The sequence below is a fragment of the Oncorhynchus nerka genome, linkage group LG9b, assembly GCF_034236695.1.
Source record: "Oncorhynchus nerka isolate Pitt River linkage group LG9b, Oner_Uvic_2.0, whole genome shotgun sequence".
Taxonomy (NCBI): domain Eukaryota; kingdom Metazoa; phylum Chordata; class Actinopteri; order Salmoniformes; family Salmonidae; genus Oncorhynchus; species Oncorhynchus nerka.
In genome coordinates this window covers 12,854,269-12,881,571 of record NC_088424.1, presented here as the reverse complement: position 1 = coordinate 12,881,571, position 27,303 = coordinate 12,854,269, and the positions used below count along the sequence as shown (strand labels likewise).

Here is a 27,303-nt window from a genome sequence, read left to right as displayed (position 1 = left end):
ACACAACACATACAGGATTAATCACACAAAATATATATTATTGATTAATCTAACAAGGATGTATGCTGTCGGGCTTGGATTGCCATTTACCACAAAACGCAGATCTCAAAATAAAATTACAATTACAATTTGAAGAAATGTTGACTCGACATACACTCCCTGGTGCATTTATTTGGATAGTGAAGCGAAAACGTTTAATTTGGCTCTATACTCCAGCGTTTTGGATTTGAGATCAATTGTTGTATGCGAGGCAACAGTACAGAATGTCACCTTTTATTTTAGGTTTAGAAATGAAAGCACTTTATGCATCTAGTCCCCCAATTTAAATGAGTTACAGATGCACAAAGACCATGCCCTCAAAACAAAAAGGTTACAATTATTTTCATGGTAGCACCCACATTCATTTGGAAGTGTTCAGAAACATATGCTATTCTTATTTACAATAAAAGTGACTCCAAATTGACACAATCCATTATTGAACATTCCTTTCTACTGGGCACAATTGAATCTGAAACATAACCAAAACAATGTAGTCATTGTGTGCTAGGAATATGGGATCAAATACTAAGCTTTTTACTAAACGTAATACACTATAAGGGAATTTGTCCAAATACTTACGACACCTTAAAATCAGGGGATTAGATCGTGTACATAAAGTGCTTTCATTTCTAAACGGTAAAAAAATATATGAACGAAAATACCCTCAAATTAAAGGTGACAGTTGATCTCAAATCCAAAATGCTGGAATATACAGTGCATTCGGAAAGTATTCAAGACTTCTTGACTTTTTCCACATTTGGTTACATTACAGCATTATTCTAAAATGTATTAAATTATATATTTTTCCTCATCAATCTGCACACAATACTCCATAGTGACAAACCAAAAACAGATTTTTTGGGAAATGTTTGCAAATGTCTTAAAAATAAAAAACAGAAATACCTTATTTACGTAAGTATTCAGACCCTTTGGGATGACACTCGAAATTGAGCTCAGGTGCATCCTGTTTCCAATGACCATCCTTGAGATGTTTCTACAACTTGATTGGAGTTCACCTATTGTCAGACATCAGGATAAGACCCAGATACAGACAGTTCGAAATAACAAAAGTTTATTTACAAAATTCGGGGGCAGGCAGATGTCAGTAATCCAGGGCAGGGTCTGTAAGGTATAGAATGGCAGGCAGGCTCGGGGCAGGCAGGGGTCAGTAATCCAGGGCAGGGTCTGTAAGGTATAGAATGGCAGGCAGGCTCAGGGCAGGCAGGGGTCAGTAATCCAGGGCAGGGTCTGTAAGGTACAGAACGGCAGGCAGGCTCAGGGCAGGCAGGGGTCAGTAATCCAGGGCAGGGTCTGTAAGGTACAGAACGGCAGGCAGGCTCAGGGCAGGCAGGGGTCAGTAATCCAGGGCAGGGTCTGTAAGGTACAGAACGGCAGGCAGGCTCAGGGCAGGCAGGGGTCAGTAATCCAGGGCAGGGTCTGTAAGGTACAGAACGGCAGGCAGGCTCAGGGCAGGCAGGGGTCAGTAATCCAGGGCAGGGTCTGTAAGGTACAGAACGGCAGGCAGGCTCAGGGCAGGCAGGGGTCAGTAATCCAGGGCAGTGTCAAGAGGTACAGAACAGCAGAGGGAAAGAGGAGACAGGACTGTGAGACAGAGGTTTAATCCTTGATACATGAAACGTGGGATGTATACGGAGGGTGTGGGGCAACAGAAGACAAACAGCAGAGGGGCTAAGGATCTTGAGGATGGGGAAAGGGCAGATAAAACTGGGGGAAAGTTTGCAGTACTCTACCTGGAGGGGCAGATCCCGAGTGGACAGACATACCCTCTGCCCAAGACGATAGCGGGGAGCCGGGGTCCGGTGGCAGTCTTCCTGTTGACGATACCTGGAGGTGTTCTTGAGAAGAGTGGACCGAGCTCTCTTCCAGGGATGCCGATATCGGTGGACGAACATCTGGTCCAAGGGTATGTTGACCTCTCCCTCTGGGAGGAGCGGGGGTTGATAACGCACGGAGCACTCGAAAGGCGAGAGCCCGGTGGCCGAGCAGGGAAGGGTGTTCCGGGCGTACTCTACCCACATGAGTTGCTGGCTCCAGGTGTTGGGGTTGGCCAAGACGAGGCACCAAAGAGTCGTCTCCAGGTCCTTATTGGCACGCTCCGACTGGCCGTTGGATTGAGGATGAAACCCGGGGGACAGGCTGGCCGAAGACCCTATGAGGGTGCAGAATGCCTTCGAGAACTGAGGACCACGGTCAGAGACTGTGTAAAGCGCAAGTCCATGGATCCTGAAGACGTGCTGCACCATGAGCTGGGCTGTCTTCTTGGCAGAAGATAGCTTGGGGAGGAGAATGAAATGGGCGGCTTTGGAAAACCTGTCCACCACAGTTACGAGAGTGGTGTTGCCATCAGACAAAAGGAGACCAGTGACGAAGTCCAGGGATATATGTGACCAGGGAAGGGGAGGGACAGGAAAAGGTTGAAGGAGGCCAGCCAGAGCTTGCCAAGGAGTCTTCTTCTGAGGACAGACAGTGCAGGCGGCGAACGCAGAGACGTCAGGGACCATGGTGGGCCACCAAATGCGCTGTCGCACAAAGGCCAGGGTCCGATGGGAGCCAGGGTGGCAGGCAAGCATGGAGGAATGAGCCCATTCCAGGACCGGGGAGCGGGTAGAATCTGCGACAAATATTTGTTTAGCTGCCCCCCCTGCACCTCACGGACCTGGTTCTCTATGCCCCAGTCGAGGGTTGCCGCCAGGCATGAGGTGAGTAGGATTGTCTCTGGGAGTTGAGACACTTGGCAGTGCGGAGATATTCCAGGTTCTTGTGGTCCGTCCACACTATGAATGGAAGTTCCGCCCCTTCTAACCAGTGTCTCTACTACACCAATACCTTCTTCACCGCAAGTAATTAGCGATTCCCCACATCATAATTTCTCTCAGTGGCGTTAAGACAATCCAAGAAGAAGGCACAGGGATGCAGCTTAATAAGGTCCAGGGCAGAATGCTGGGACAGGACAGCCCCCACTCCGACATCCGACGCATCTACCTCCACCACAAACTGACGGAACAGGTCCAGATGGATCAATATGGAAGCTGTGGTGGAGCAGTGCTTAAGGTCCAGGAAAGTCCGGTCAGCAGCTGGGGGCCACGCGAACGGGACCTTGGGAGAGGTGAGTGCTGACAGGGGGAATCCAGGGTGCTGTAACCTCGGATAAAACGGTGGTAGAAATTGGCAAATCCTAGGTAGCGTTGCAGCTGCACTGGTTGTGGGCTGGGGCCAATCCACCACTGCTCTCACCTTTCCGGGATCCATCTCCATATACCCAACAGCAATGATGTATCCAAGGAAGGAGATGGTGGAGCGATGGAATTCACATTTTTCGGCTTTGACAAAAAGCTGGTTCTCCAGGAGACGCTGGTGGACCTGTCGGACGTGGAGCACATGTTCTTGAGCCGAGCGGGGAAAGACGAGGATGTCGTCAAGGTAGACAAGCATGAGCCGGTTTAACATGTTCCCGGAGAACGTCATTAACCAGGGCCTGGACACAGCAGGAGCATTGGTCAGACCAAATGGCATCACCAGGTATTCATAGTGTCCGCAAGTAGTGTTGAAGGCTGTCTTCCACTCGTCACTTTCCCGTATACATACCAGGTGATAGGCGTTTCGCAGGTCCAACTTCGAGAAGATAGTGGCCCCCTGGAGCGTCTCGAAGAGCCGAGGCGATGAGTGGTAGTAGGTGCACGGGTGCCTCAATGTCATTAAGGCCCCGGTAGTCGATGCACGTGTGCAGGGTTTTGTCCTTCTCCACAAAGAAGAACACTGCGCTGGCGGGGGAGGCAGAAGGACGTATACCCACTGCAGCCAAGGAGTCCTCGATGTCTACATAGCCTTGGTCTCCAGACCCAACAGTGAATACAGCCCTCCCCGGGGTGGTGTAGTGCCCGGGAGAAGGTCGATCCCACGGTCATACGGTCGATGGGGAGGGAGTGAAGTGGCCTGTGCCTGCGCTGCAAACCTCCCCGAGGTCCTGGTATTCCGTGGTAATGGCAGAGAGCTCGAAGGCTTCTTCCGAGCCCCACAGGAAGACGTCCCGGGGCAGGCTGCGCTGACTTCAGGCAATGGCCATGGCAGAACGGGCTCCAGCCCATGATAGTACCAGCAGTCCAGTTGATAAGGGGATTGTGGCGCTGGAGCCAAGAAAACCCCAATACCCCCGATTGGGACCAGAATAGACCAGAATAGACATCCTCTCCCTCTTATGTTCCCGTAGTCGAGATCAGTAGGCAGCTCCCGTCCTTAACCACCTCCGATAATCCATGAAGATATGTGTCAAACAGGGATTCCGAGTTCCAGGCACTCCCGTCAGCCACCGAAACCTTTTTTTACCTCAGTCACAAACTCCTCCAGGCTGAAACACACGGCAGATTGTTGTTCCCACACTGCCATAGCCCAGGCGAGAACCCTCCTGGACGTTAGCACTATGAGATATGCTATCTTCGAGCGGTCCGAGGGGAAGGACGAGGGCTGCATCTCGAAGATGAGGGAGCACTGGGAGAGAAATGCCCGACAGGTTCCTGACCCTCCAACGAAGCATTTTGGAGGAGGTAAGCAGGGTTCTCAGGAAGCCGAGGTGGCGGGGCTTCTGACTTTGCAACTTGGCCAGATAGTGATGAACACGCACCCACCTGTTCCCGTTACAATACCATAACATCAATTTGTAGTTTGATTTGCAAACTCACATTTCTACCAAAAAATATTTTCCTCTATTACAAATAGTTTTTAGATGTATCATTAGACTGTGAGAATAACTGATAAACATTTTAGTTTAAATATTTTGCATTGTATAGACTACTCTTGCACAGCAGGTGGTGCTAGTAATGCCGATGATTAATAGTGATAACGCTGACTAGCATTTTTCCACTCATTAGATTTGTTACAGAACACTCTGAGGACTTTCAAAGTGATTTAGAAGTTATATAAGTTAAGGGCTAAAAGTTAAAACAACCACTCAATGTAGTATGACAACTGTGAAACTAATAACAGGAAGGAGGTCTCCCCACCCAGGGAGGGGAGAAACCCTTAGGCTTGTAGTAGATTAGGAAACATGTTGCAGAATACGATAAGCAATGACCATTTGGAGAAGACTTGTACATAGCATTTGTTTATTGAGTTAATGCCAAATAATAGAAGGGGATATTTAACGTGTGTGTGTGTGTTTCAAAGTAGATTAGAGGACAGCGGAGTCAATCACCACCTTCCGGAGACATCTGAAACCCCACCTCTTTAAGGAATACCTAGGATAGGATAAAGTAATCCTTCTCACCCCCCCCCCCTTAAAAGATTTAGATGCACTATTGTAAAGTGGCTGTTCCACTGAGGTCATAAGGTGAATGCACCAATTTGTAAGTCGCTCTGGATAAGAGCGTCTGCTAAATGACTTAAATGTAAATGTAAATGTAAATATTGACAATTATAGGATGGAACATGTCTGTGTGGATTTGCAGGAAACAATTTGGTCTATTACTCTGACATTATAGACTAGACTGTGCTCTGAGAAGAAAAGTAAGTCAGGCACTGGGAAACCACAGAGGTGTCCTGTTTTGAGCTCGACTTGTCAGTTGCAGACATGTAGATAGAGGAACCCGGTTAGACAGAAGGAGCTATCGAAGTTGAACATTGTGACAGAGTTAGATGAGAGGAGGGACATTTATAAAGTGTATGTCATAAACAAATGTGTAAGGTATAAAAGGCTATGTGCATTGTATGGTATTCAGAGCTCTCGTGAATAAAGAATCTGACTCTTGAAAGCCTGGTCTCCGTCTGCTTCATTTAAACCAGAACCTTACAAACTCTGGGTTGCAGACTGAGTAGATTAATTCAAGTTCAGTTTAAGAACATTGAGAACATAATTCTCTTAACACATAGTCAACTATCGACTGGACAGCCAGTTATCTAGACAGGCCTACATTTGAGCTGTTGAAGTGAGATAGGTACAATGGAGGACAGAAGTCTTCCTCGTGTTGTGGTCATTACACTGTCTGTGCTGATCTACATTTCTGCTTTGGCAATAAATGCCATGGCAGGAGCTGGAAAGGGTGAGTGAGTTTATCGTGTAACTTTGAACTCAGTGTGTAATAAAGTGCTATCATATGCTGCAACTATCTATGTGATGGCTTCTTCTAGTAAATGTTTGGGCAAGAAACCAAAGATGTTGGGCAATGATACCAATGTCATTATTCTGTTAATATGGTAATATTAAGTTATTACTTTGGAAGTAGAGGCACAAATGTAAAAGCAGAAGTCCCCCCAGCATGACATAAACTTGCTTCAGAAAACATAACTTACTGACACAGAAACTTCTACTGTAGTTTCGCATCTGTTTACAATGCACTTGTTTTGCTACACTTTCTCTCGTAGGACCATTTCATTGGAGTACAGGGAACATCTCCAGGAAGTATGAGACTGACATAACTCCGTCCGGATGGGCCTGCTCCATCTGGGGGCTTATCTACACCTGGCTGGCCCTCACGGTCATGTATATCATCTCCTTGATCTACAGAGGGTATGGACACGCAACTATTGGCCTGCCTATATCAGATAATCCAACCATGCAGCCATCCATCTGCCTACTATTCTATTCTATTGTACTGTCATCTATTCTATTACATATTTTAGGCCACCATCCTACTGTAGTGTCAACAGGTAGACAATGAAGTGCAGTAATTCATTTATTAGAAATGAACATTGTATTATTATGTAGGTATTGAAACAGTTTTGATGTTGGTAGCTACAGTAGAATGTGTGTTCTTCTGACACCAACGTTTTTCTTCTTCTATTCCTCAGGAGCTGGACCCTCTCTGTGCTACTGTGCGGTTTCTACCTGTCCTGGATAGTTAACATGGCCCTCAACATGACCTGGCTGCTCGCTATGGGATCAAGAGTGCATAACAGTCTTTTAACACCTTAAACCAATGAGATCCAATGTCTTTATCAGCCATGGGTGAATCATGTACTGTTCCTGTTTCCTGACTAGCCTGATTTAAATGGATGGGTGGATGCAAAATGGCAGCATCTCTCCACTTACTGTAACCGTACAACACCGCCCACACATGGGCCTCTGCCAGTCCGTATAGAACATTGAGACAAGTTGAACCACATAGGCCTAGCATTTCCCCCAACTCCTTTGCTTTACAATGTTGTTACTACATAAGGTACAAGATAATACCCATTGATATTCATCATATTGCTCTGGGTCTCTATCATGCTATGATAATTACCAGGCATGTAGATTGTCAGCTCAAAACACAGAGGTAACTTGTCGATCAAATAGAGTGGTCTTTTTTTTTTTTTTTTTTACTGTTCCTGACAGGCAGGTAACTGCTGCATTGATTGTAATGGCGACCATTGCTGTCACCAACTACTCCGTGGTCTTCTTCTCCTGCTATGGGCTGAGTGTTTACGGAGCCTGGCTCAGCCAGAACCACCCCAGGGACCTCTGGTGCATTCGGTTGCTGGTGAGTTTAATTTGAGGGTTAATCGAGTTAGTTGTCCGATAATCTCACGCCAGCATCATGATTGTAGCCTGGTCCCAGATCTGCCACATCTGCAACTCCAGTCAGCGTATTGTTTTTCATAGGATTCATGCACGCCATTTAATTGAATGGCAAAATGTATATTGGGAGGAGTTGGCTAAAGCACATTCAGATCTGGAGCCTGGCCATCCTAGTGCTTTTTACTTTACAGTAATTATATTGTGCTGTGGTTTCCCTAGTTATTTTAGGTAATCCACTTTCAGTTCCTCTATCCTTCATTTGTCCTCTTATGAGGAATCCCACAACTCTACAGTCATACTACAGGTATCATTTTCTTAACTCTTAGGTGCAAAATAGCATTGCGCTGTACAGCACGTGGACAACCATCACCACTTTGATCAACTTCACTCTGGTGTTGGACCTCTCTGAAGTGGCAAGGAGCACTGCAGCCACCGTGTCTCTCTGCATCCTACTGGTGGAGGTGATCGGATGGTAAGCTCAGTTTAACAAAGTCTGTCGTATGAGAATCATGCTCATCACTTTTTATATTACAGTTTTGGGCATATGATCCAATCTCACGTACTTTAGGCATATCTTTCATTTGTTCATTATCTAGATGTTACTAAATTGGACCTCTCAGCACATTTGTGCACACAGCCACACTCTCAATGTAATTGTAATGTGTTTTCATTGTAGATTTGGTATTGAGAACTTCCTGCTGGATCAGCATGTGAGGTACATCCTGACAATTTACCCTGTGGTGATCATTGCTCTGGTTGGAAACGTGACCAAGCACTACGGCCCTGCAGCACCAAGCGCTAACGCTATCTTCATGGGTGAGTAGTCGTCATCTCTCAGACTAGAGATCTATTACCAAGTGCAAAGTCAACGACACCTGGTATACTCAGTGTAAATGTACATGATGTCTGATAATTCACTCTGTGTCTTCTGTCACTTCAAGTTGTGCTCTTGGTGATTTCCTGTGTGCTCCTGGTGGTGCGAGTCTCCCTGGTGATCAGGAGAACCAGGAACCAGACCCTTCACCCGGAGGCTCTGACCTCACCCAGCAGCCTGTCCAAGAAGCAGAGGAAGATACTCATGTAGACAACTGGTGCACACTTACTTACTTACTGACTTTATTGTCCCCATGGGGAAATGTTGTTGTAGTGTCATATACACGTTTAAAGTGGCATTTAAATACAAAACAAAATTGACAATACAACTTTCATAACAGTTACATACCAATAAAACATTAAAAAATAAATAATAATAATAATAATAATAAAAAAACTAGCCTGTTGGCCTTACTGAGTCGATAGGAACATTAGCCCGAGCTATTTAGGAGGGATATCACACCTGGCACAAATGATTGTCTGGTTCTGTTTTTCCTGCAGAGGGGTGCCCTATACCTGCGCCCAGAGGGGAGTATTTCAAAGTCCAGGAACAGGGGGTGGCTTGGGTCTAAAATGATTTTGTGAGCCTTGCGGAGGGTCCTGACCTTAAAGATCTCATCCATGCCTGTCTGTTTGACTCCAAGTACCTTGCTTGCTATGGTGATACTCCTTCTCAGCATATTTCTCTGGCTGACAGTGGCATTGCCAAACCAACAAACAATACAAAAAGTTCAAATACTCTCAATGAAAGATTGGTAAAACAGAGTCAGTATAGTGCAGTCTACATGCCACTGTGATCTGTCTTATCACCGAAATGTCAAAGCCCAATTGCCTATAACATACACAGCACATATCTGCCTATTTTACACCATACACATTCATTATTCAGTTTGGACAAGAAGCAGTGGAATGTATTCATGTAAAAGACTGGTAGCCTGTTTCACACACCGCAATATGATGTCTACCAAAGTGTCAAAGCCTATACTGCCTTTAAAACGTTTTCCCCTTTACACTTTACATTCAGTATTCAAATATCTGTATTTATCCAATCACAACAATTCGCTCAGCTGATATAATACATATAACCCATCTCTGTATGCTAATCAATGCACTGAATCATCCAGTGTAAATAACACTATATATTTTAACATGATTCATTCTTACTATTTTGCATAGATTTTATCAATAAAAACACATATTTTGCCTATAGTTGTCACTCCCTGACCTTAGAGATCCTTTATTCTCTATTTTGGTTAGGTCAGGGTGTGACTAGGGTGGGTAGTCTAGTTTTTTTATTTCTATGTTGGCCTGGTATGGTTCCCAATCAGAGGCTGTCGTTGTCTATCGTTGTCTCTGATTGGGGATCATACTTTGGCAACCTTTTCCCACTGTTTTTTTTGTAGGATCTTGTTTTTTGTGTAGCTGCCTGTGAGCAGCCCAGAACGTCACATTTCATTTTCTTCTATATTGTTTGTGGTGAGATTCATATTTATTAAACATGTGGAACTCTAAGTACGCTGCACCTTGGTCCATTCATTCAGACGATCGTGATAGAAGATCCCACCACCCACAGACCAAGCAGCGTGCCCAGGAGGAGCAGGGAGTCAATAGAACAGTGCGAGGAGGGATACCGGAGAATGGAGTTGGCGAGGAGTATGCCGGCAACGCAGGCGTTTGGAAGAGCGTTTCACCAGTCCGGTGCAAACTGCCGGTCCCACGCATTAGGCCTCCAGTGCGCCTCCCCAGTCCGGTCCATCCTGTGTCTCCTCCTCGTACTCGCCCTGAAGTATGCCTCCACAGCCCAGTACGTCCTGTGCTACCCCCTCGCACTCGCCCTGAAGTGCGTGTCACCGGTCCGGTGCCACCTGTACCGACCCAACGCATCAGGCCTCTAGTGTGCCTCCCCAGTCCAGTACGTCCTGTGCCTGCTCCTCGCACTCACCCTGGAGAGCGTGTCACCAGTCCGGTGCAACCTGTACCGGCCCCACGCACCAGGCTTCCAGTGTGCCTCCCCAGTCCAGTACGTCCTGTGCCTGCTCCTCGCACTCGCCCTGAAGAGCATGTCGCCAGTCCGGTACCACCAGTGTCGGCCCCACACACCAGGCTTCCTGCGATGACCACCAGTCCAGAGCTTCCAGCGAGGGTTCGCAGTCCAGAGCCTCCGATGACGGTTCCCAATCCAGAGCCTCCGGTGACGGTTCTCAGTCCTGAGCCTCTGGCAAAGGTCCGCAGCCCGGAGCCTCCAGTGATGATCCATGGCCCGGAGCCTCCAGTGATGATCCAGGGCCCAGAGCCTCCAGTGACGATCCAAGTTCCGGTTCCTCCGGGGACAATCTACGGTCCGGAGTCCCCGACGACGATCCGCGGTCCGGAGCTTTCGGCGACGATATACCGTCCGGAGTCCCTGGCGACGATCTACAGTCCGGAGTCCTCGGTGACGATCCACGGTCTGGTTTCTCCTCCGACGATCCACGGGCCGGAGCTACCGACGACGATCCCCGCACCAGAGTCATCACCTAAGCTGGCTGATCCGCGAGCGGAGCCTGAGTTTACATCCCGCACCGGAGCCGCCACCGAGGCTAGATGTCCACCCGGGATCTTGTTTTTTGTGTAGCTGCCTGTGAGCAGCCCGGAACGTCACGTTTAGTTTTCTTCTATTGTTTTTGATGAGTTTCATATTTATTAATCATGTGGAACTCTGAGTACGCTGCGCCTTGGTCCATTCATTCAGACGATTGTGACAATAGTCTACTGTGCTGTATTTATAATGACATGTTCACTTATGAAAATCTATTAGTCTAGACACTGATGATGTTATTTTATTTATTCAACCTGGTAAGTTGACTGAGAACACATTCTAATTTACAGCAATGACCTTGGGAATAGTTACCAGAGAGAAGAATGAACCAATTGAAAGCTGGGGATGATTAAGTGTCCATGGGGGTATGAGGGTGTCACGTGTGATCCCTCTCCGGCCACTAGGTCACCAGGCTGCTCATTATGGCGCACACCTGTCACCATCATAATGCACTCCTGTGTGTCATCAAACTCACCTGGACTCCATCACTTCCCTGATTACCTTGCCTATATATGTCACTCCCTTTGGTTCCTTCCCCAAGCGTTATTGTTTCTGTTTCTGAGTCATGTCTGTGCATTGTTCGTGTGTTCTTGGTTTGTATTATGTTACGTTTATTTATTAAAACACTCACTCCTTGAACTTGCTTCCCAACTCTCAGCGCACATCGTTACAGAATGATGCCTCACCTAAGGGAAGCATCAGGGAGTGTTTTTATTTATGTATTATATTATTTATTTATTTTGTATATTAATATGTGTGTGTATTTATTTATTTTATTTTATTTATTTATTTTTGGGTGGGAATGACGTCAGGTCCGGGAGCCCCTTACAGCCTCTCATGCCTCAGACAGATCGACAGGCTCCCCTGCCTCAGCCGGTCAGGATCCCACGCATCAGCAGGGGTGACCGGTTCGCTCCTGATCCTCAGGATCGTCCCTTTGGTTGGCGTCCTGCGGCTGGAGCCAACCGCGTCGGGGAGGTGGTACTGTCACGTGTGCTCCTCTCTGGCCTCTAGGTCACCAGGCTGCTGGTTATGGCGCACACCTGTCACCAACGTTACGCAGACCTTGGTTCATTCCTCTCCCTGGTAAAACTCACCTGGACTCCATCACTTCCCTGATTACCTTCCCTATACAGCTGAAGTCGGAAGTTTTCATACACCTTAGCCAAATACATTTAAACTCAGTTTTTCACAATTCCTGACATTTAATCTTATTATAAATTCCCTGTCTGAGGTCAGTTAGGATCACCACTTTATTTTAAGAATGTGAAACGTCTGAATAATAGTAGAGTGATTTATTTCAGCTTTTATTTCTTTCATCACATTCTCAGTGGGTCAGAAGTTGACATACATTCAATTAGTATTTGGTAGCATTGCCTTTAAATTGTTTAACTTGGGTCAAACGTTTCGGTTAGCCTTGCACAAGTTTCCCACAATAAGTTGGGTGAATTTTGGCCCATTCCTCCTGACAGAGCTGGTGTACCTCAGTCAGGTTTGTAGGCCTCCTTGCTCACACACGCTTTTTCAGTTCTGCCCACACATTTTCTATGGGATTGAGGTCAGGCATTTGTGATGGCCAGTCCAATACCTTGACTTTGTTGTCCTTAAGCCATTTTGCTACAACTTTTGAAGTATGGTTGGGGTCATTTCCCATTTGGAAGACCCATTTGCGACCAAGCTTTAACTTCCTGACTGATATCTTGAGATGTTGCTTCAATATATTCACAATTTTCTTACCTCATGATGCCATCTATTTTGTGAATTGCACCAGTCCCTCCTGCAGCCAAGCACCCCCACAACATGATGCTGCCACCCCCGTGCTTCACGGTTAGGATGGTGTTCTTCGGCTTGCAAGCCTCCCCCTTTTACCTCCCCCTTTTATGGCCAAACAGTTCTATTTCTGTTTCATCAGACCAGAGGACATTTCTACAAAAAGTACAATCTTTGTCCCCGTGTGCAGTTGCAAACCATAGTCTGGCTTTTTAATGGCTGTTTTGGAGCAGTGGCTTCTTCCTTGCTGAGCGGCCTTTCAGGTTATGTCGATGTTTTACTGTGGATATAAATACTTTTGTACCTGTTTCCTCCAGCATCTTCACAAGGTCCTTTGCTGTTCTGGGATTGATTTGCAGTTTTCGCACAAAAGTATGTTCATCTTTAGGGGACAGAACACATCTTCTTCCTGAGCGGTATGACGGCTGCGTGGTCCCATGGTGTTTATACTTGCGTACTATTGTTTGTACAGATGAGCGTGGTACCTCCAGGCGTTTTGAAATTGCTCCCAAGGATGAACCAGACTTATGGAGGTTACAATTTTTTTTCTGAGGTCTTGGCTGATTTCTTTGGATTTTTCCCATGATGTCAAGCAAAGAGGCACAGAGTTTAAAGGTAGGCCTTGAAAGACATCCACAGGTACACCTCCAATTGATTTGTGTATGTAAACTTCTGACCCACTGGAATTGTGATATAGTGAATTATAAGTGAAATAATCTGTCTGTAAACAATTGTTGGCAAAATAACTTGTGTCATGCACAAAGTAGATGTCCTAACCGACTTGCCAAAACTATAGTTTGTTTACAAGAAATTTGTGGAGTGGTTGAAAACTAGTTTTACTGACTCCAACCTAAGTGTATGTAAACTTCCGACTTCAATTATATACGTCACTCCCTTTGGTTCCTTCCCCAGGCGTTATTGTTTCTGTGTCATGTCTGTGCATTCGTATTTTCTTGTTTTGTATTATGTTACGTTTATTTATTAAAACACTCACTGAACTTTCTTCCCAACTCTCAGCGCACATCGTTACAGAGGGCCAAATGTAGAATTTAGCCAGGATACCGGGGTTAACACCCCTACTCTTACAATAAGTGCCATGGGATCTTTAGTGACCACAGAGAGTCAGGACACCTGTTTAACACGCCATCTGAAAGACATGCCCTAAACAGGGCAATGTCCCCAGTCACTGCCCTGGGTGTTTGGGATTTTTTATTTTGTTTTGACCAGAGGAAAGAGAGCCTCCTACTGGCCCTCCAACACCACTTCCATCAGCTTCAGGTCTCCCATCCAGAGACTGACCTGGACCAACCCTGCATATAACTTCAGGGACAAGTCAGAAGTGGAATGCAGGGTGGCATGCTGCTGGGATGGGTATGAGTGGAAATGTGGAATGCTTGTATAGACTTCTCCTGCACTGACGGTGGCGCTAATGCCTATGATTGACAGTGAACATGCAGACAAGCATGTCCTGAAGAAGATTATATTTGCACTCATTACATTGTTACCAAGCAAACAACACCATACTGTGGGGCCTTTTATCAACTATCGACTGGATTAGCCAGTTATCTGGATACATTGTAGCAGATGTAGTTAGATATAATGCACGTGAGAAGCCTTCCTCGTATTGTGGTCATTGTACTGTGTGCTGATCTACAGGTAACTGACAAAATAAGGGAAACACCAACATAAAGTGTCTTAATAGGGCGTTGGGCCACCACGAGCTGCCAGAACAGCTTCAATGCACCTTAACATAGATTCTACAAGTGTCTGGAACCTTATTGGAGAGATGTGACACCATTCTTCCATGAGAAATTCCATGTTTATGGTGGTGGAAAATATTTGTATTTATCCAATCCTAACACTCAGCTCAGCTGATATACATAACACTATCAGTGTTTATAGTACATATAATATATTATTTACATTTATGCACTGAGTGATCGTAAGATCATAATCATACAATTCCAGTGTAAATAATACAAATTTACAAAAAACAAAAAACACTATAATTTACGTGATTGCAATGATTTTTAAAATAAAAAAACATATTTTGCATATAGCCTCATGTTAATTCAGTTGCTGAAAATATATTAGTCTACCCACCGAGTACTGATTAGTTTTAGTAGAAACGTGGAATGCTACAATAACATGGGATGTTAGTGTTTTATTGTATGGCTTACGTGGGGCAAAAACATTTTGTCCTATGATTACATACATCTTTATCAGATGATGACACAGTCTGTCAGGCAAAGTCAGCTCTAAGTCAAAATGGAAATGATCTTGTAGTATGAAAAGAGCTGCAGAAAATAGTACATATTTACTACGTGATTAGATGTTGCGTAACACATGTCCCGTTCATGTAAAAGCAGCGCAGCTTTGTTCACGATTTTATCGTGTATCACTTCTTAGTTAGTGTTTTCCATTGCCAAATTTGGTGATTAAGACGAATTGTGCTATGTAGTAACCATATATAATGTTGCCAAACGGATAGAACTCGCACTGCATCTGTCTACAAGAAATTATAATAAAGCAATCTTATATTCGTAAATGTACGGTAGTCGGGGTAAAGGTTCATGCAACATTGATACGTCCCCCTCAGATGCGAAGCCTCTTCTTCAAACTAGGTACAATTAAGCCTGTAAACTCTTATCTTTACAAGTGACACTCAAGCGACTCTTCACGATGGTTTGAGTATTTGAAGTTGGATGTAACAGATGCATAACGTTAGCTTTTTTGACAGTTTGTAAGCTAACCATAATGCTTCAACACTACTTGGTGTACTGTGTGCGCATCCTGCAGAGCCAGCATTTTTTCGTCCCAGAACGACACATTGTTTACAAACGAAGCAAGTTGCCTGTTTGGTCCTTATATAGGGACAGACAGACTGCACACGGTAGACCGAGCATTTAAAATAGTTCTGTTGGCCTTTTTAACCGACTAAATTCTCGACCTAATCGAGAATGAGTTATGAGTTAAAGGGCAAGTCCACCACTTGTCAACCTCGTTTTCATTATCCCCACCACAATACCAGGGTCAGTATACGTGACAAAGGCGCATCTAACTTTTTGAGAAACAAATGTAAAGTTAAAAAGTTATACCTGATGACATGGTAGTTCATCTTTTTTTAAACGGTGATTTTTATACACTGAGATTCACAGTGACATAGGGAGCAAGAAAATACCCTTTGAAAATCAGTGTTTTACTTCTAATCCTACCCTGCAATGTCACAGAAAATATGTATTTTATGGCCTTATTTTTTTAACCACAGATCATAGAAACGTGCTGGTTTCACATATGTAAACACTGGTTTGGTGCTGGATGTTATGAATATGAATTACTCTTAAATATGGACACATGCGCTGTGCAACATCAAGTAGGGGTATGTTGACAGTGTGTGTTGTATGCGAGAGGTCGTTGGATACTTGCAGTGAACTAAAAGGACTTCAAACTTAATTCTTCAGAATTTAGTTGATATGGACCAAATTTAAACTGGATGTGGAAATACAGTACCAGTCAAAAGTTTGGACACACCTACGTATTCAAGGGTTTTTCTTCGATTTTACTCTATTCTACATTGTAGAATAATAGTGAAAACATCAAAACTATGAAATAATACATATGGAATCATGTAGTAACCAAAAAAACTGTTAAACAAATCAAAACATATTTTATATTCATCAAAGTAGCCACCCTTTGCCTTGAGAGCTTTGCACACTCTTGGCATTCTCTCAACCAGCTTCACCTGGAATTCCTACACTCTTGAAGGAGTTCCCACATATGCTGAGCACTTGTTGTCTGATTTTCTTTCACTCTGCAATCCAACTCATCCCAAACTATCTCAATTGGGTTGAGGTCGGGTGATTGTGGAGGCCAGGTCATCTGATACAGCACTCCATCACTCTCCTTCTTGGTCAAATCGCTCTTACACAGACTGGAGGTGTGAATCGCTGCAGAATGCTGTGATAGCCATGTTGGTTAAGTGTGCCAGCCGTCTTGTCTCACGGTGGGAACTACATATGCGGAGATCCTCCGTTCACCTGCTCTGTGCCTCACAAAAACACGGCGGTTGGAACCAAAAATCTCAAATTTGGACTCATCAGACCAAAGGACAGATTTCCGTCTAATGTCCATTGCTCATGTTTTTTGGCCCAAGCAAATCTCTTCTTATTATTGGCATCCTTTAGTAGTCGTTTCTTTGCAGCAATTCAACCATGAAGGCCTGATTCACGCAGTATCCTCTGAAAAGTTCATGTTGAGATGTGTTTGTTACTTGGAACTCTGTGAAGCATTTATTTGGGCTGCAATTTCTGAGGCTGGTAACTAATGAACTTAACCTCTGCAGCAGAGGTAACTCTGGGTCTTTTCCTGTGGCGGTCCTCATGAGTGACAGTTTCATCATAGCACTTGGTTTTTGCAACTGCACTTGAAGAAACTTTGAAAGTTCTTGAAATTTTCCAGGTTGACTGACCTTCATGTCTTAAAGTAATGATGGACTGTAATTTATCTTTGCTTATTTGAGCTGTTCTTGCCATATAACAGACTTGGTCTTTTACCAAATAGAGCTATCTTCTGTATACCAACCCTACCTTGTCACAACACAACGGATTGGCTCAAACACATTTAGAAGGAAAGAAATTCCACAAATAAACTTTTAACAAGACACAGCTGCTAATTGAAATGCATTACAGGTGACTACCTCATGAGGCTGGTTGAGAGAATGCCAAGAGCTGTCATCAAGGCAAAGGGTGGCTACTTTGAAGAATCTCAAATATAAAATATATTTTGATTTGTTGAACACTTTTTTGGTTACTACATGATTCCATATGTGTTATTTCATAGGTTTGATGTATTTGCTATTATTCTACAATGTAGAAAATAGTAAAACAATTTAAGAAACCCTTGAATGAGTAGATATGTCCAAACTTTTGACTGGTACTGTATGTTTTGATTTAGTTTGCACATGTTTTCCACTTTTGGATAAGGCTGACAGCTCCACTTCTAAGCACTTCACCTTTTGTAGTGATTTTTTCAAATGACAAATGCATTGATCTTTAAGAACTTGATCCACTAGTCCAATTTCAACCACACCATGTGAGCTGTCACAATGTGTCAACAATATTGTGTTACATTTTAGCAGCAGCCTATTACAGTTTGTAACTATTTTTAGACAGCTGGAATAGAATTTATGTTAGTTGCTTCAATTTTCCACTGGTTGTGATGTAGTAATGCATATTCTGGGGAATAGACTGGCCTCAGACTGTACAACAGAAATTGAAAATGTTGAATGTTCAGAAATATATGTAGCTTATGTGGAGAGAGAAAGATGTGAGTCAAATGTCAATATGAATGTATTTGGAAACATGGGCTGATGGCTGGTGACACATGACTCTCTTTTTTTACCCACAAGGGGGTCTCGAGAACTAAAATTCCAAAGCATCATCCCCTGTACAGTAAAGGGCGTCCTATATAGGGAAAGTCAAAATGTCCCTCCAGGCGAAACAAGTCAGAGTCCTGGTCCTCAGAGATATGGAACAGCTGGGAAGGACACTCTTCCGCCTGGACCAAGGTACCTGAACATTTTTCCCATTTATGCATGACTTAGGCTACCATGATATTGACTTATTGAGAATGAGAATAACGTGATATTTTAAGTGGTATTTAAATATGATACTGGTAGAAATATTTGCCAGTGTTCTATTTCTGTAGCTAGCCCATGTGGTTTGGGGAGTGTGGGTGCAGGTGGATATATACACATGTCCTAGTCTTGTTTGCGTTGCAGTTTTTTTTCTACGTTTTGTTGTTTTTGTGATGTGGGAGTTGTCTTTTAGTTTATTATAGTCCAAATTATGGCATGGATTCAGACACGTTTTAATCCTGTGTGATATCTGGTAACGTGAGACTATTATGAGATATATCCAACATAGTTTGCTTCTTTAAGACAAGATTCTGGTTTAGAGGATTTGAATAACCGCTTTCATTGTCGATGCTTTTCACAAACCACAGCTACAGATGCACAGCGAAAACCGGATTGAACAAGTAGAGATCCAGTATCACTCAGAATCTTCCAGTTGAGCAACTGTGCAGGCTCAACCACACTTGATAAGGCAGCTGCTGCTGAGCTTATTAGCAGTACCTATTTTCAGAGATCAGAAAGAATTTGTTTAGTTACATGCACACTATAATATGATTATTGTGAATAGTCAGATTAACATACAGTGAATTTCCGAAAGTATTCAGACCCCTTGACTTTTTCTACATTTTTGTTACATTACAACCTTGTTCTAAAATGGATTACATTGTTTCTTTCCCTCATCAATCTACACACAATACACCCTAATGACAAAGCAAAAAAAAACTTTTAGAAGTTTTTGCAAATGTATTAAAAACTGAAATATCACATTTACATAAGTATTCAGACCCTTTACTCAGTACTTTGTTGAAGCATATTTGGCAGAGATTACAGCCTCGAGTCTTCTTGGGTGTGACCCTACAAACTTGGCACACCTGTATTTGGGGAGTTTCCCCAGTCCTCTCTGCAGATACTCTCAAGCTCTGTCAGGTTGGATGGGGAGCGTCGCTGCACAGCTATTTTCTGGTCGTTCCAGAGATGTTCGATTGGGTTCAAGTCCGGGCTCTGGCTGGGCCGCTCAAGGACATTCAGAGACTTGTTCCGAAGCCACTCCTGCATTGTCTTGTCTGTGTGCTTAGGGTTGTTGTCCTGTTGGAAGGTGAACCTTTGCCCCAGTCTGATGTCCTGAGCGCTCTGGAGCAGGTTTTCATCAAGGATCTCTCTGTTCTTTGCTCCGTAAAGGCCAAATTGGTAGAGTGCTGCAGAGATGGTTGGCCTTCTGGAAAGTTCCCCTATCTCCACAGAGGAACTCTGGAGCTCTGTCAGAGTGACAATTGGGTTCTTTGTCACCTCCCTGACCAAGGCCAGCTCTAGGATGAGTCTTGGTGGTTCCAAACTTCTTCAATTTGAGAAGGATGGAGGCCACTGTGTTCTTGGGGACCTTTAATGCTGCAGAATTGTTTTTGTACCCTTCCCCAGATATGTGCCTCGACACAATCCTCTCTTGGAGCTCTACGGACAATTCCTTCGACCTCATGGTTTGGTTTTTGCTCTGACATGCACTGTCAACTGTGGGACCTTATATAGACAGGTGTGTGCCTTTTCTAAATCATGTCCAATCAATTGAATTTAGCACAGGTGGACTCCAATCAAGTTGTAGAAACATCTCAAGGATGATCAATGGAAACAGGATGCACCTGAGCTCTCCTATCAAAGAGTCTGAATACTTTTGTAAATAAGGTATTTCTGTTTTTGTATTTTTAATAGATTTGCAAAAAAATGTAAAGCTGTTTTCGCTTTGTCATTATGGGTATTGTGTGTAGATTGATGAGGATTTTTTTTTAAATGTAATCCATTTTAGAATAAGGCAGTAACGTAACAAAATGTGGAAAAAGTGAAGGGGTCTGAATACTTTCCAAATGCTCTATAATAGTTTGATTTAAATGTTTACATGCTTTGCAGAAAGAACTATTTTCGTAATAATCCTTTTTTCATGGACACATCTGAAATCAGGCTACCTGTTTTATTTATTTCAACTTTTGGGGGAGGTAGATCAGCTTTAATATTGCATATAGATTGTGGCTTCCATCAATGTAATTGTCTGCATAATTTCCAATCTCCCATATTTTTTTCTGTAAATTATACAGTACCAGTCAAAAGTTTAGACACACCTACTCATTCAAAGTTTTTCTTTATTCTTACTATTTTCTACATTGTAAAATAATAGTGAAGACATCAAAACTATTAAATAACATATGGAATCATGTACTAAACAAAAAAGTGTTGAACACGTTTTTATATTTGAGATTCTTCAAAGTAGCCACCCTTTGCCTTGATGACAGCTTTGCACACTCTTGGCATTCTCTCAACCAGCTTCACCTGGAATGTTTTTCCAACAGTCTTATTTAGTTTTTTCCCCTTTACTCTGTGGTCCTTCCCATCCCAAACCATCTCAATTGGGTTACGGTCGGGTGATTGTGGAGGCCAGGTTATCTGATGCAGCACTCCATCACTCTCCTTCTTGGTCAAATAGCCCTTGCACAGACTGGAGGTGTGTTGGGTCATTGTCCCGTTGAAAAATAAAAGAGAGTCCCACGAAGGGCAAACCAGATGGGATGGTGTATCGCTACAGAATGCTGTGGTAGCCATGCTGGGTAAGTGTGCCTTGAATTCTAAATAAATCACTGACAGTGTCACCAGCAAAGCACCCCCACTCATTACACCTCCTCCTCCATGCTTCACGGTGGGAACACCACACACGCGCCTGCACTTGAAGAAACTTTCAAAGTTCTTGAAATGTTGTGGATTGACTGACCTTCATGTCTTAAATGAATGATGGACTGTGGTTTCTCTTTGCTTATTTGAGCTGTTCTTGCCATAATATGGACTTGGTCTTTTACCAAATAGGGCTATCTTCTGTATTCTACCCCTACCTTGTCCCAACACATCTGATTGGCTCAAACGCATAAAGAAGGAAAGAAATTTCACAAATTAACTTTAACAAGGCAGAGCTGTTAATTGAAATGCATGCCAGGTGACTACCTCATGAAGCTGGTTGAGAGAATGCCAAGAGTGTGCAAAGCTGTCATCAAGGCAAAGGGTGGCTACTTTGAAGAATCTCAAAAATAAAATATATTTTGATTTGTTGAACACATTTTTGTTACTGCATGATTCCATATGGGTTATTTCATAGTTTTGATGTCTTCACTATTATTCTACAATGTAGAATAGAGTAAAAATTATTTTAAAAACCTTGAATGAGTAGGTGTGTCCAAACTTTTGACTGGTATTGTATATCATTTTCTATTGGTTGCAAGAATTTGATATAATAATTTAAATTGATAAACTCTAAGTTTTGAATCCAGAGCTGTTGTGTGTATCAGTTCATAAGCAATGTGCCATGGAATCGAAAATCTCTTCCCCAACTGCAATCTAAGCTCAGCAATAAAAGAATCATCCATTTTTCAGGACCCTGTCTTTCAAAGATAATTATTAAAAATCCAAATAACTTCACAGATCTTCATTGTATAGGGTTTCAACACTGTTTCCCATGCTTGTTCAATGAACCATAAACAGTGAATGAACATGCACCTGTGGAATGGTCGTTAAGACACTAACAGCTTACAGACGGTAGGCAATTAAGGTCACAGTTATGAAAACTTAGGACACTAAATAGGCCTTTCTACTGACTCTGAAAAACACAAAAAGAATGATTCTCAAGGTCCCTGCTCATCTGTGTGACCGTGCCTTAGGCATGCTGCAAGGAGGCATGAGGACTACAGATGTGGCCAGGGGAATAAATTGTAGTGTCCGTACTGAGAGACGCCTAAGACAGCGCTACAGGGAGACAGGACAGACAGCTGATTGTCCTTGCAGTGGCAGACCACGTGTAACAACACCTGCTGGATCGGTACATCCGAACATCACACCTGCGGGACAGGTATAGGATGGCAACAACAACTGCCTGAGTTACACCAGGAACGTACAATTTCTCCATCAGTGCTCAGACTGTCCGCAATAGGCTGAGAGAGGCTGGACTGAGGGCTTGTAGGCCTGTTGTAAGGTAGGTTCTCACCAGACATCACAGACAACAACGTCGCCTATGGGCACATACCCACCTTCGCTGGAACAGACAGAACTGGCAAAAAGTGCTCTTCCCTGACGAGTTTCGGTTTTGTCTCACCAGGGATGATGGTCGGATTCACGTTTATCGTCGAAGGAATGAGCGTTACACCGAGGCCTGTACTCTGGAGCGGGATCGATTTGAAGGTGGAGGGTCCGTCATGGTCTGGGGCGGTGTGTGACAGCATCATCAGACTGAGCTTGTTGTCATTGCAGTTAATCTCAACGCTGTGCGTTACAGGGAAGACATCCTCCTACCTCATGTGGTACCCTTCCTGCAGGTTCATCCTGACATGACCTTCCAGCATGACAATGCCACCAGCCATACTGCTCTTTTTGTGTGTGATTTCCTGCAAGACAGGAATGTCAGTGTTTTTCCATGGCCAGCGAAGAGCCCGGATCTCAATCCCATTGAGCACGTCTGGGACTTGTTGGATCAGAGGGTGAGGACAAGGGCCATTCCCCCCAGAAATGTCCGTGAACTTGCAGGTGCCTTGGTGGAAGAGTGGGGTAACATCTCACAGCAAGAACTGTCAAATCTGGTGCAGTCCACGAGGAGGAGATGCACTGCAGTACTTAATGCAGCTGGTGGCCACACCAGATACTGACTGTTACTTTTGACCCCCCTTTGTTCAGGGACACATTATTCCAGTTCTGTTAGTCACATGTCTGTGGAACTTGTTCAGTTGATGTCTCGGTTGTTGATCTTGTTATGTTCATACAAATATTTACACATGTTAAGTTTGCTGAAAAATAAATGCAGTTAACAGTGAGAGGACATTTTTTTGCTGAGTTTATATGGCACAGTTTTTTTGGTCCTTAAATGAAATGTATATACTTTTTTATTAATCACAATTTTCTTTAGCCAGTTTTGGTCTTTAATGCAGGTCGGACAGACAGGTTCCTTACTTTCTCCTCCTTCCACTTGCCTCTTCCATTTTTGTGGTATTGCTGCAATTAGTTGGTTGTAATTCTGAGTAAAGCATTTCCATATATTTTCATTAGCTGCATGTGTGATATCACTCCACCAGTCATGAAATAATTTACAAAGATTTTTATTTTTTGTTCCCAAAATAGTTTTTTTTCATCAATTCGTATATTTGAGTTTAATCATAATATTTGTTGTAATATGTGTTCTGTCTTTTCTGATGGATTAAACTGAAATTGCAACCAACTTTATATGGCTTATTTTAAAAAATAGCGATATTTTGGAGATTGTTTCCTTTTCAAATAACTGAAAGTGAGAGGTTGTAATCTGAATAAAGGGAAAAAGGCCAAGTATAACTTTTTGTATGACTGAAGCCTTAAAGTGAGATGTTTAATGCTTTAATATTTAATCATTTCTGCCCTCCAAAGTTGTGTTCATTATATAAATAGGCCCGTTTTATTTTATCTGGCTTGCCCTTCCAAATAAAATGACATATTTTGCTCATAGAATTTACAAAACAAGCCATTAGGTGTAAGCAAGCCCATAAGCATATAGGTAAACTGGGATATTGACTAAAGACTTAATGTAGTACGTAATATAGTAAGTAAACTTATCATCATTTGGTTGTAATCCGGAGAGGTTAGAAAAGTATCTAGATCCTCTATGAGGCTGTGGAGGGATTCAAATTGTGGATTTAAAAGAAAACAGGAATCATCCGTGTACAATGACACCTTTGTTTTTAAGCCACGGATTTCTAGGCCCTTGATATTGTTGTTGGATCTGATTTGAATGTAATCTGATTTAAGGTGTTGACATGGCCTAATAATTTGAAAGTTTGCTCAGAAAACCATGTGTTTTAATCAACGTATGTTTACTTCCGTTATGCCCGTACACCGATTTAAGATCAGCAGAGTAAGGTGTTTACATGACTAATGCCGTACTCGGCCTACTGCCATAATCAGTTTAATATAAAATGACTAGTGTGCATGTAAACGCACTAATTTGTTATCCCTACATCTAGCTGTTAACTAATAACTAATAGTCTACATGGTATTTATAAACGCTTTCTAACCCGTTCATAAAGAGTAGCAACATGGCAGGCTACCGTTGAATTCTCGCTAGCAGGCATCGTGTGACTACTAAAGACATTCTTCTATCCCCTTAACAGTGGCAACAGGGTTGGAGTGTCTGGGTTTCAAAACAGGCATGGTGGCAACTAGACTTTAAGGGGTGGTGTCCACAGATTAGGCTAAGTACAGGACTAAAAAGTAATGTCATTAGAGAGTCTCCATTGAAGATTCTTTTTTTTGTTCGGGACTAGGCTAAATATGTCTGGGGAAATTGGTCCCAAATTTGTTAGCTGGTTCATTAATAGCGATGTGCAAAATGTCCTGAATTAGTAAACAATTGTAAGTTGGAAGGGATTGTATCAGTTAGTGGTGCATTCGAAAGCATGGGGGAAGGGGCGACGTAACTCGATCCATGTGCCTTGCGCCATGCTTTTAGCTAGATCTGCCATTACAATCTGGGGATGTTACCTGAGTAATACCTGAGGACATATCTGTCGAGTTGTGTACTCTTATCATATGCTATGGAATGTATTGTATCCTCAGGCCTTGTTTGTACCATATGTTTCTTCTAAGGCTTTGAGCTCCAGTTCCGTCTGGGCCCTACTCTCCAGGGAAAACATGTGCGCGTGCAGACTAACTACCCCGCCCCAGGGGAACACTTTGACCGTCACACCTTCCGGGCCCTGGACTGGCACAACCCCACGGGAAGAGAGGACGACTCTGACAAGTTCTGCTCCCTAGACCTACAGATCGCTGGATCGTACCAATACAACTTTGGTCACGGGTGAGACGCTATTGTGATACAGACGACATGTAGCATTCATATTCCATTTCTCTATGAGACACGGCATCACTAGGCTACTCATTGGAGCTTCATGTTTTAACTAAATATTCAACCCCCCCCTCCCTAGCCACGAAGAGAAGTCAGGCGGTGGCTACGTGGTGGTGGACCCAGTGCTGCGTGCCGGAGCTGACAACCACCACGTCCATCTGGATTGTATCACCATCCAGACCTACCTGTCCAAATGCCTCGGGCACCTGGATGACTGGCCAGACAGACTGAGGGTGGCTAAGGAGTCTGGTGAGAGAGCAGGGGACAGGGGACCATCCTTATGCAAGCCTGCCTTTACCTGTTGTGTCCTTTTGAAGGATGTCTAGTCTGTGTAGGGCTTTAATTGTTCCAACCCCGGACTTTAATACCCGATTCAATTGATCAACTAGTCGTCAACTAAATTAGGTGGGTCAGGTGTGTAATGCCTGCACACACAGCGGTCTTCCAGGATCACGAGCGAAGAATCCTATTTTAGTGCATTGTCTCACTTGGAATTTTGAATCCCATGTAATCACAATGAACAGGGTTAGTCTAATTTCTTAGGTCACTTATGGACAACAGTGTAGTTCAAGGTCCCAAGCCAATGTTTACACTACATTTCACCTTGTCATTCTGCAATATCCCATTCTTGAAAGAGGGCTAGGTTAATCATTAACATGCTGACGGGTTACAAAATGCCTACATCTAGTAAGTGACAGAAGTAACGTAAATGATGCCGTATGATTGACAGTGTTCCCTGTGTCGTTGGTATGAATCTAAACATGTATGTGAATAAAGAACATTCAGCTAATGTCTTTCGAATATGTCTCATAATATCTTATAACATGTTATTTCTTATAGTACTTATAGTACTTACATTGTTGATTTTAAGATATTTTGTTTGTTTCCCAGGCTACAACATGATCCACTTTACGCCTCTGCAGACGCTCGGTAAATCCAGGTCCTGCTACTCCCTAGCTGACCAACTAAGCCTGAACCCAGAGTTTTCGCCACCGGGAAAGAACTACACCTGGACAGATGTGGGAGAGTTGGTGCAGAAACTGAAGAAAGAGTGGAACATGATCTGTATCACTGATGTGGTCTACAATCACACAGGTGTGTGTTTGCGGGAGAGCATGGACGTGTGTGTGTGGTGGTGGGATGGGGCGTGAACGTGGGTGTGCGTCTCCCTCTCCTTGGTTGAACGACTAGCTGCCCAGTAAATTACAGCAGTCTGATACAATGAGGCCATATGTAAAGAGCAGTTAGTTCAGGGGAAAATAACCAGGGTTTGTCAGCGAGTCTCACAATTCACAGTTTAGTAGTCACCCCTAAGAGTCCTCTACATGTGGGGGGGGGGGGGTTGTTATCTGTATAGTGTCGTGTGTTGACTAAGTTGCCATAGCAGAACTCCTAATATCACAATATCACAATGCATACTGCATGCCTCTGACTGAATATAGACTAGGGAAAGGCCACTATTGAAAGGCCACAGTCGCAAAAAAAAATGTTCCTAGGATCTAGTGCAAGCTTTAAAGATGAGTGCCATGTTATAAATACCCTCCCTCGATAATTCTGCCATAACTTAGTTATGGGTGAACTTCAACCTAGCCACTGTGTGCAGCTCTGTAGTCAAGCTGTTGCATAGCAGTTCAGGCAGACACTATGTGGAGTCTTTGTGACTAGCATGCTCAACTGAAAAGGGAGAATGAAATCATTAACTCATGCTCCAATTGATTAGATGTGTTTTGAATAGAACCTGCGTCAAAGGGACTCGTTGCCATTGGTTCAGAATTGGTTTCTTTTGTCCTAGTAGTTGAGTTGTTTTTCTATTGTCTACTTGTTCCTGTTTAGTGCAGTTACCCTTTTTGGTTTGCAAGTTTATCTAACGAGGGTCATTTATTATAGTGCAGTGTAGTTAGCCTGCTTAAAAAAAAACGAGATAAGGCTTGGAGAGTATAAAGGCTTGAAAACAGAATTCTCTGGCCCAGGCCCAGTATTGTAAAAGGTTGGATGGTCAGAGAAACCTTATC

The 27,303-nt window shown here is 43.5% G+C and overlaps 1 protein-coding gene and 1 long non-coding RNA gene across 3 annotated transcripts in view; both read left to right on the top strand.

The window, feature by feature from the left end:
• The first annotated feature begins 7,880 nt into the window (after positions 1 to 7,880).
• LOC115113915 (uncharacterized) lies at positions 7,881 to 9,897 on the top strand. Its single transcript, XR_003861160.2, has 3 exons — positions 7,881 to 8,021; positions 8,226 to 8,365; positions 8,491 to 9,897. It is a non-coding gene; the product is annotated as an uncharacterized LOC115113915 (long non-coding RNA).
• Positions 9,898 to 15,329: 5,432 nt separating this feature from the next.
• LOC115114284 (glycogen debranching enzyme-like) overlaps positions 15,330 to 27,303 on the top strand; it is a 32,618-nt gene continuing 20,644 nt past the window's right edge. For both annotated transcript variants that reach the window (XM_029642395.2, XM_029642394.2), the window contains exons 1-5: positions 15,330 to 15,394; positions 18,178 to 18,336; positions 25,033 to 25,243; positions 25,371 to 25,540; positions 26,183 to 26,386. In XM_029642395.2, the coding sequence (XP_029498255.1) occupies positions 18,252 to 18,336; positions 25,033 to 25,243; positions 25,371 to 25,540; positions 26,183 to 26,386 (670 nt within the window). In that variant the 5' untranslated portion in view covers positions 15,330 to 15,394; positions 18,178 to 18,251. The remainder of the gene's footprint in view (positions 15,395 to 18,177; positions 18,337 to 25,032; positions 25,244 to 25,370; positions 25,541 to 26,182; positions 26,387 to 27,303) is intronic.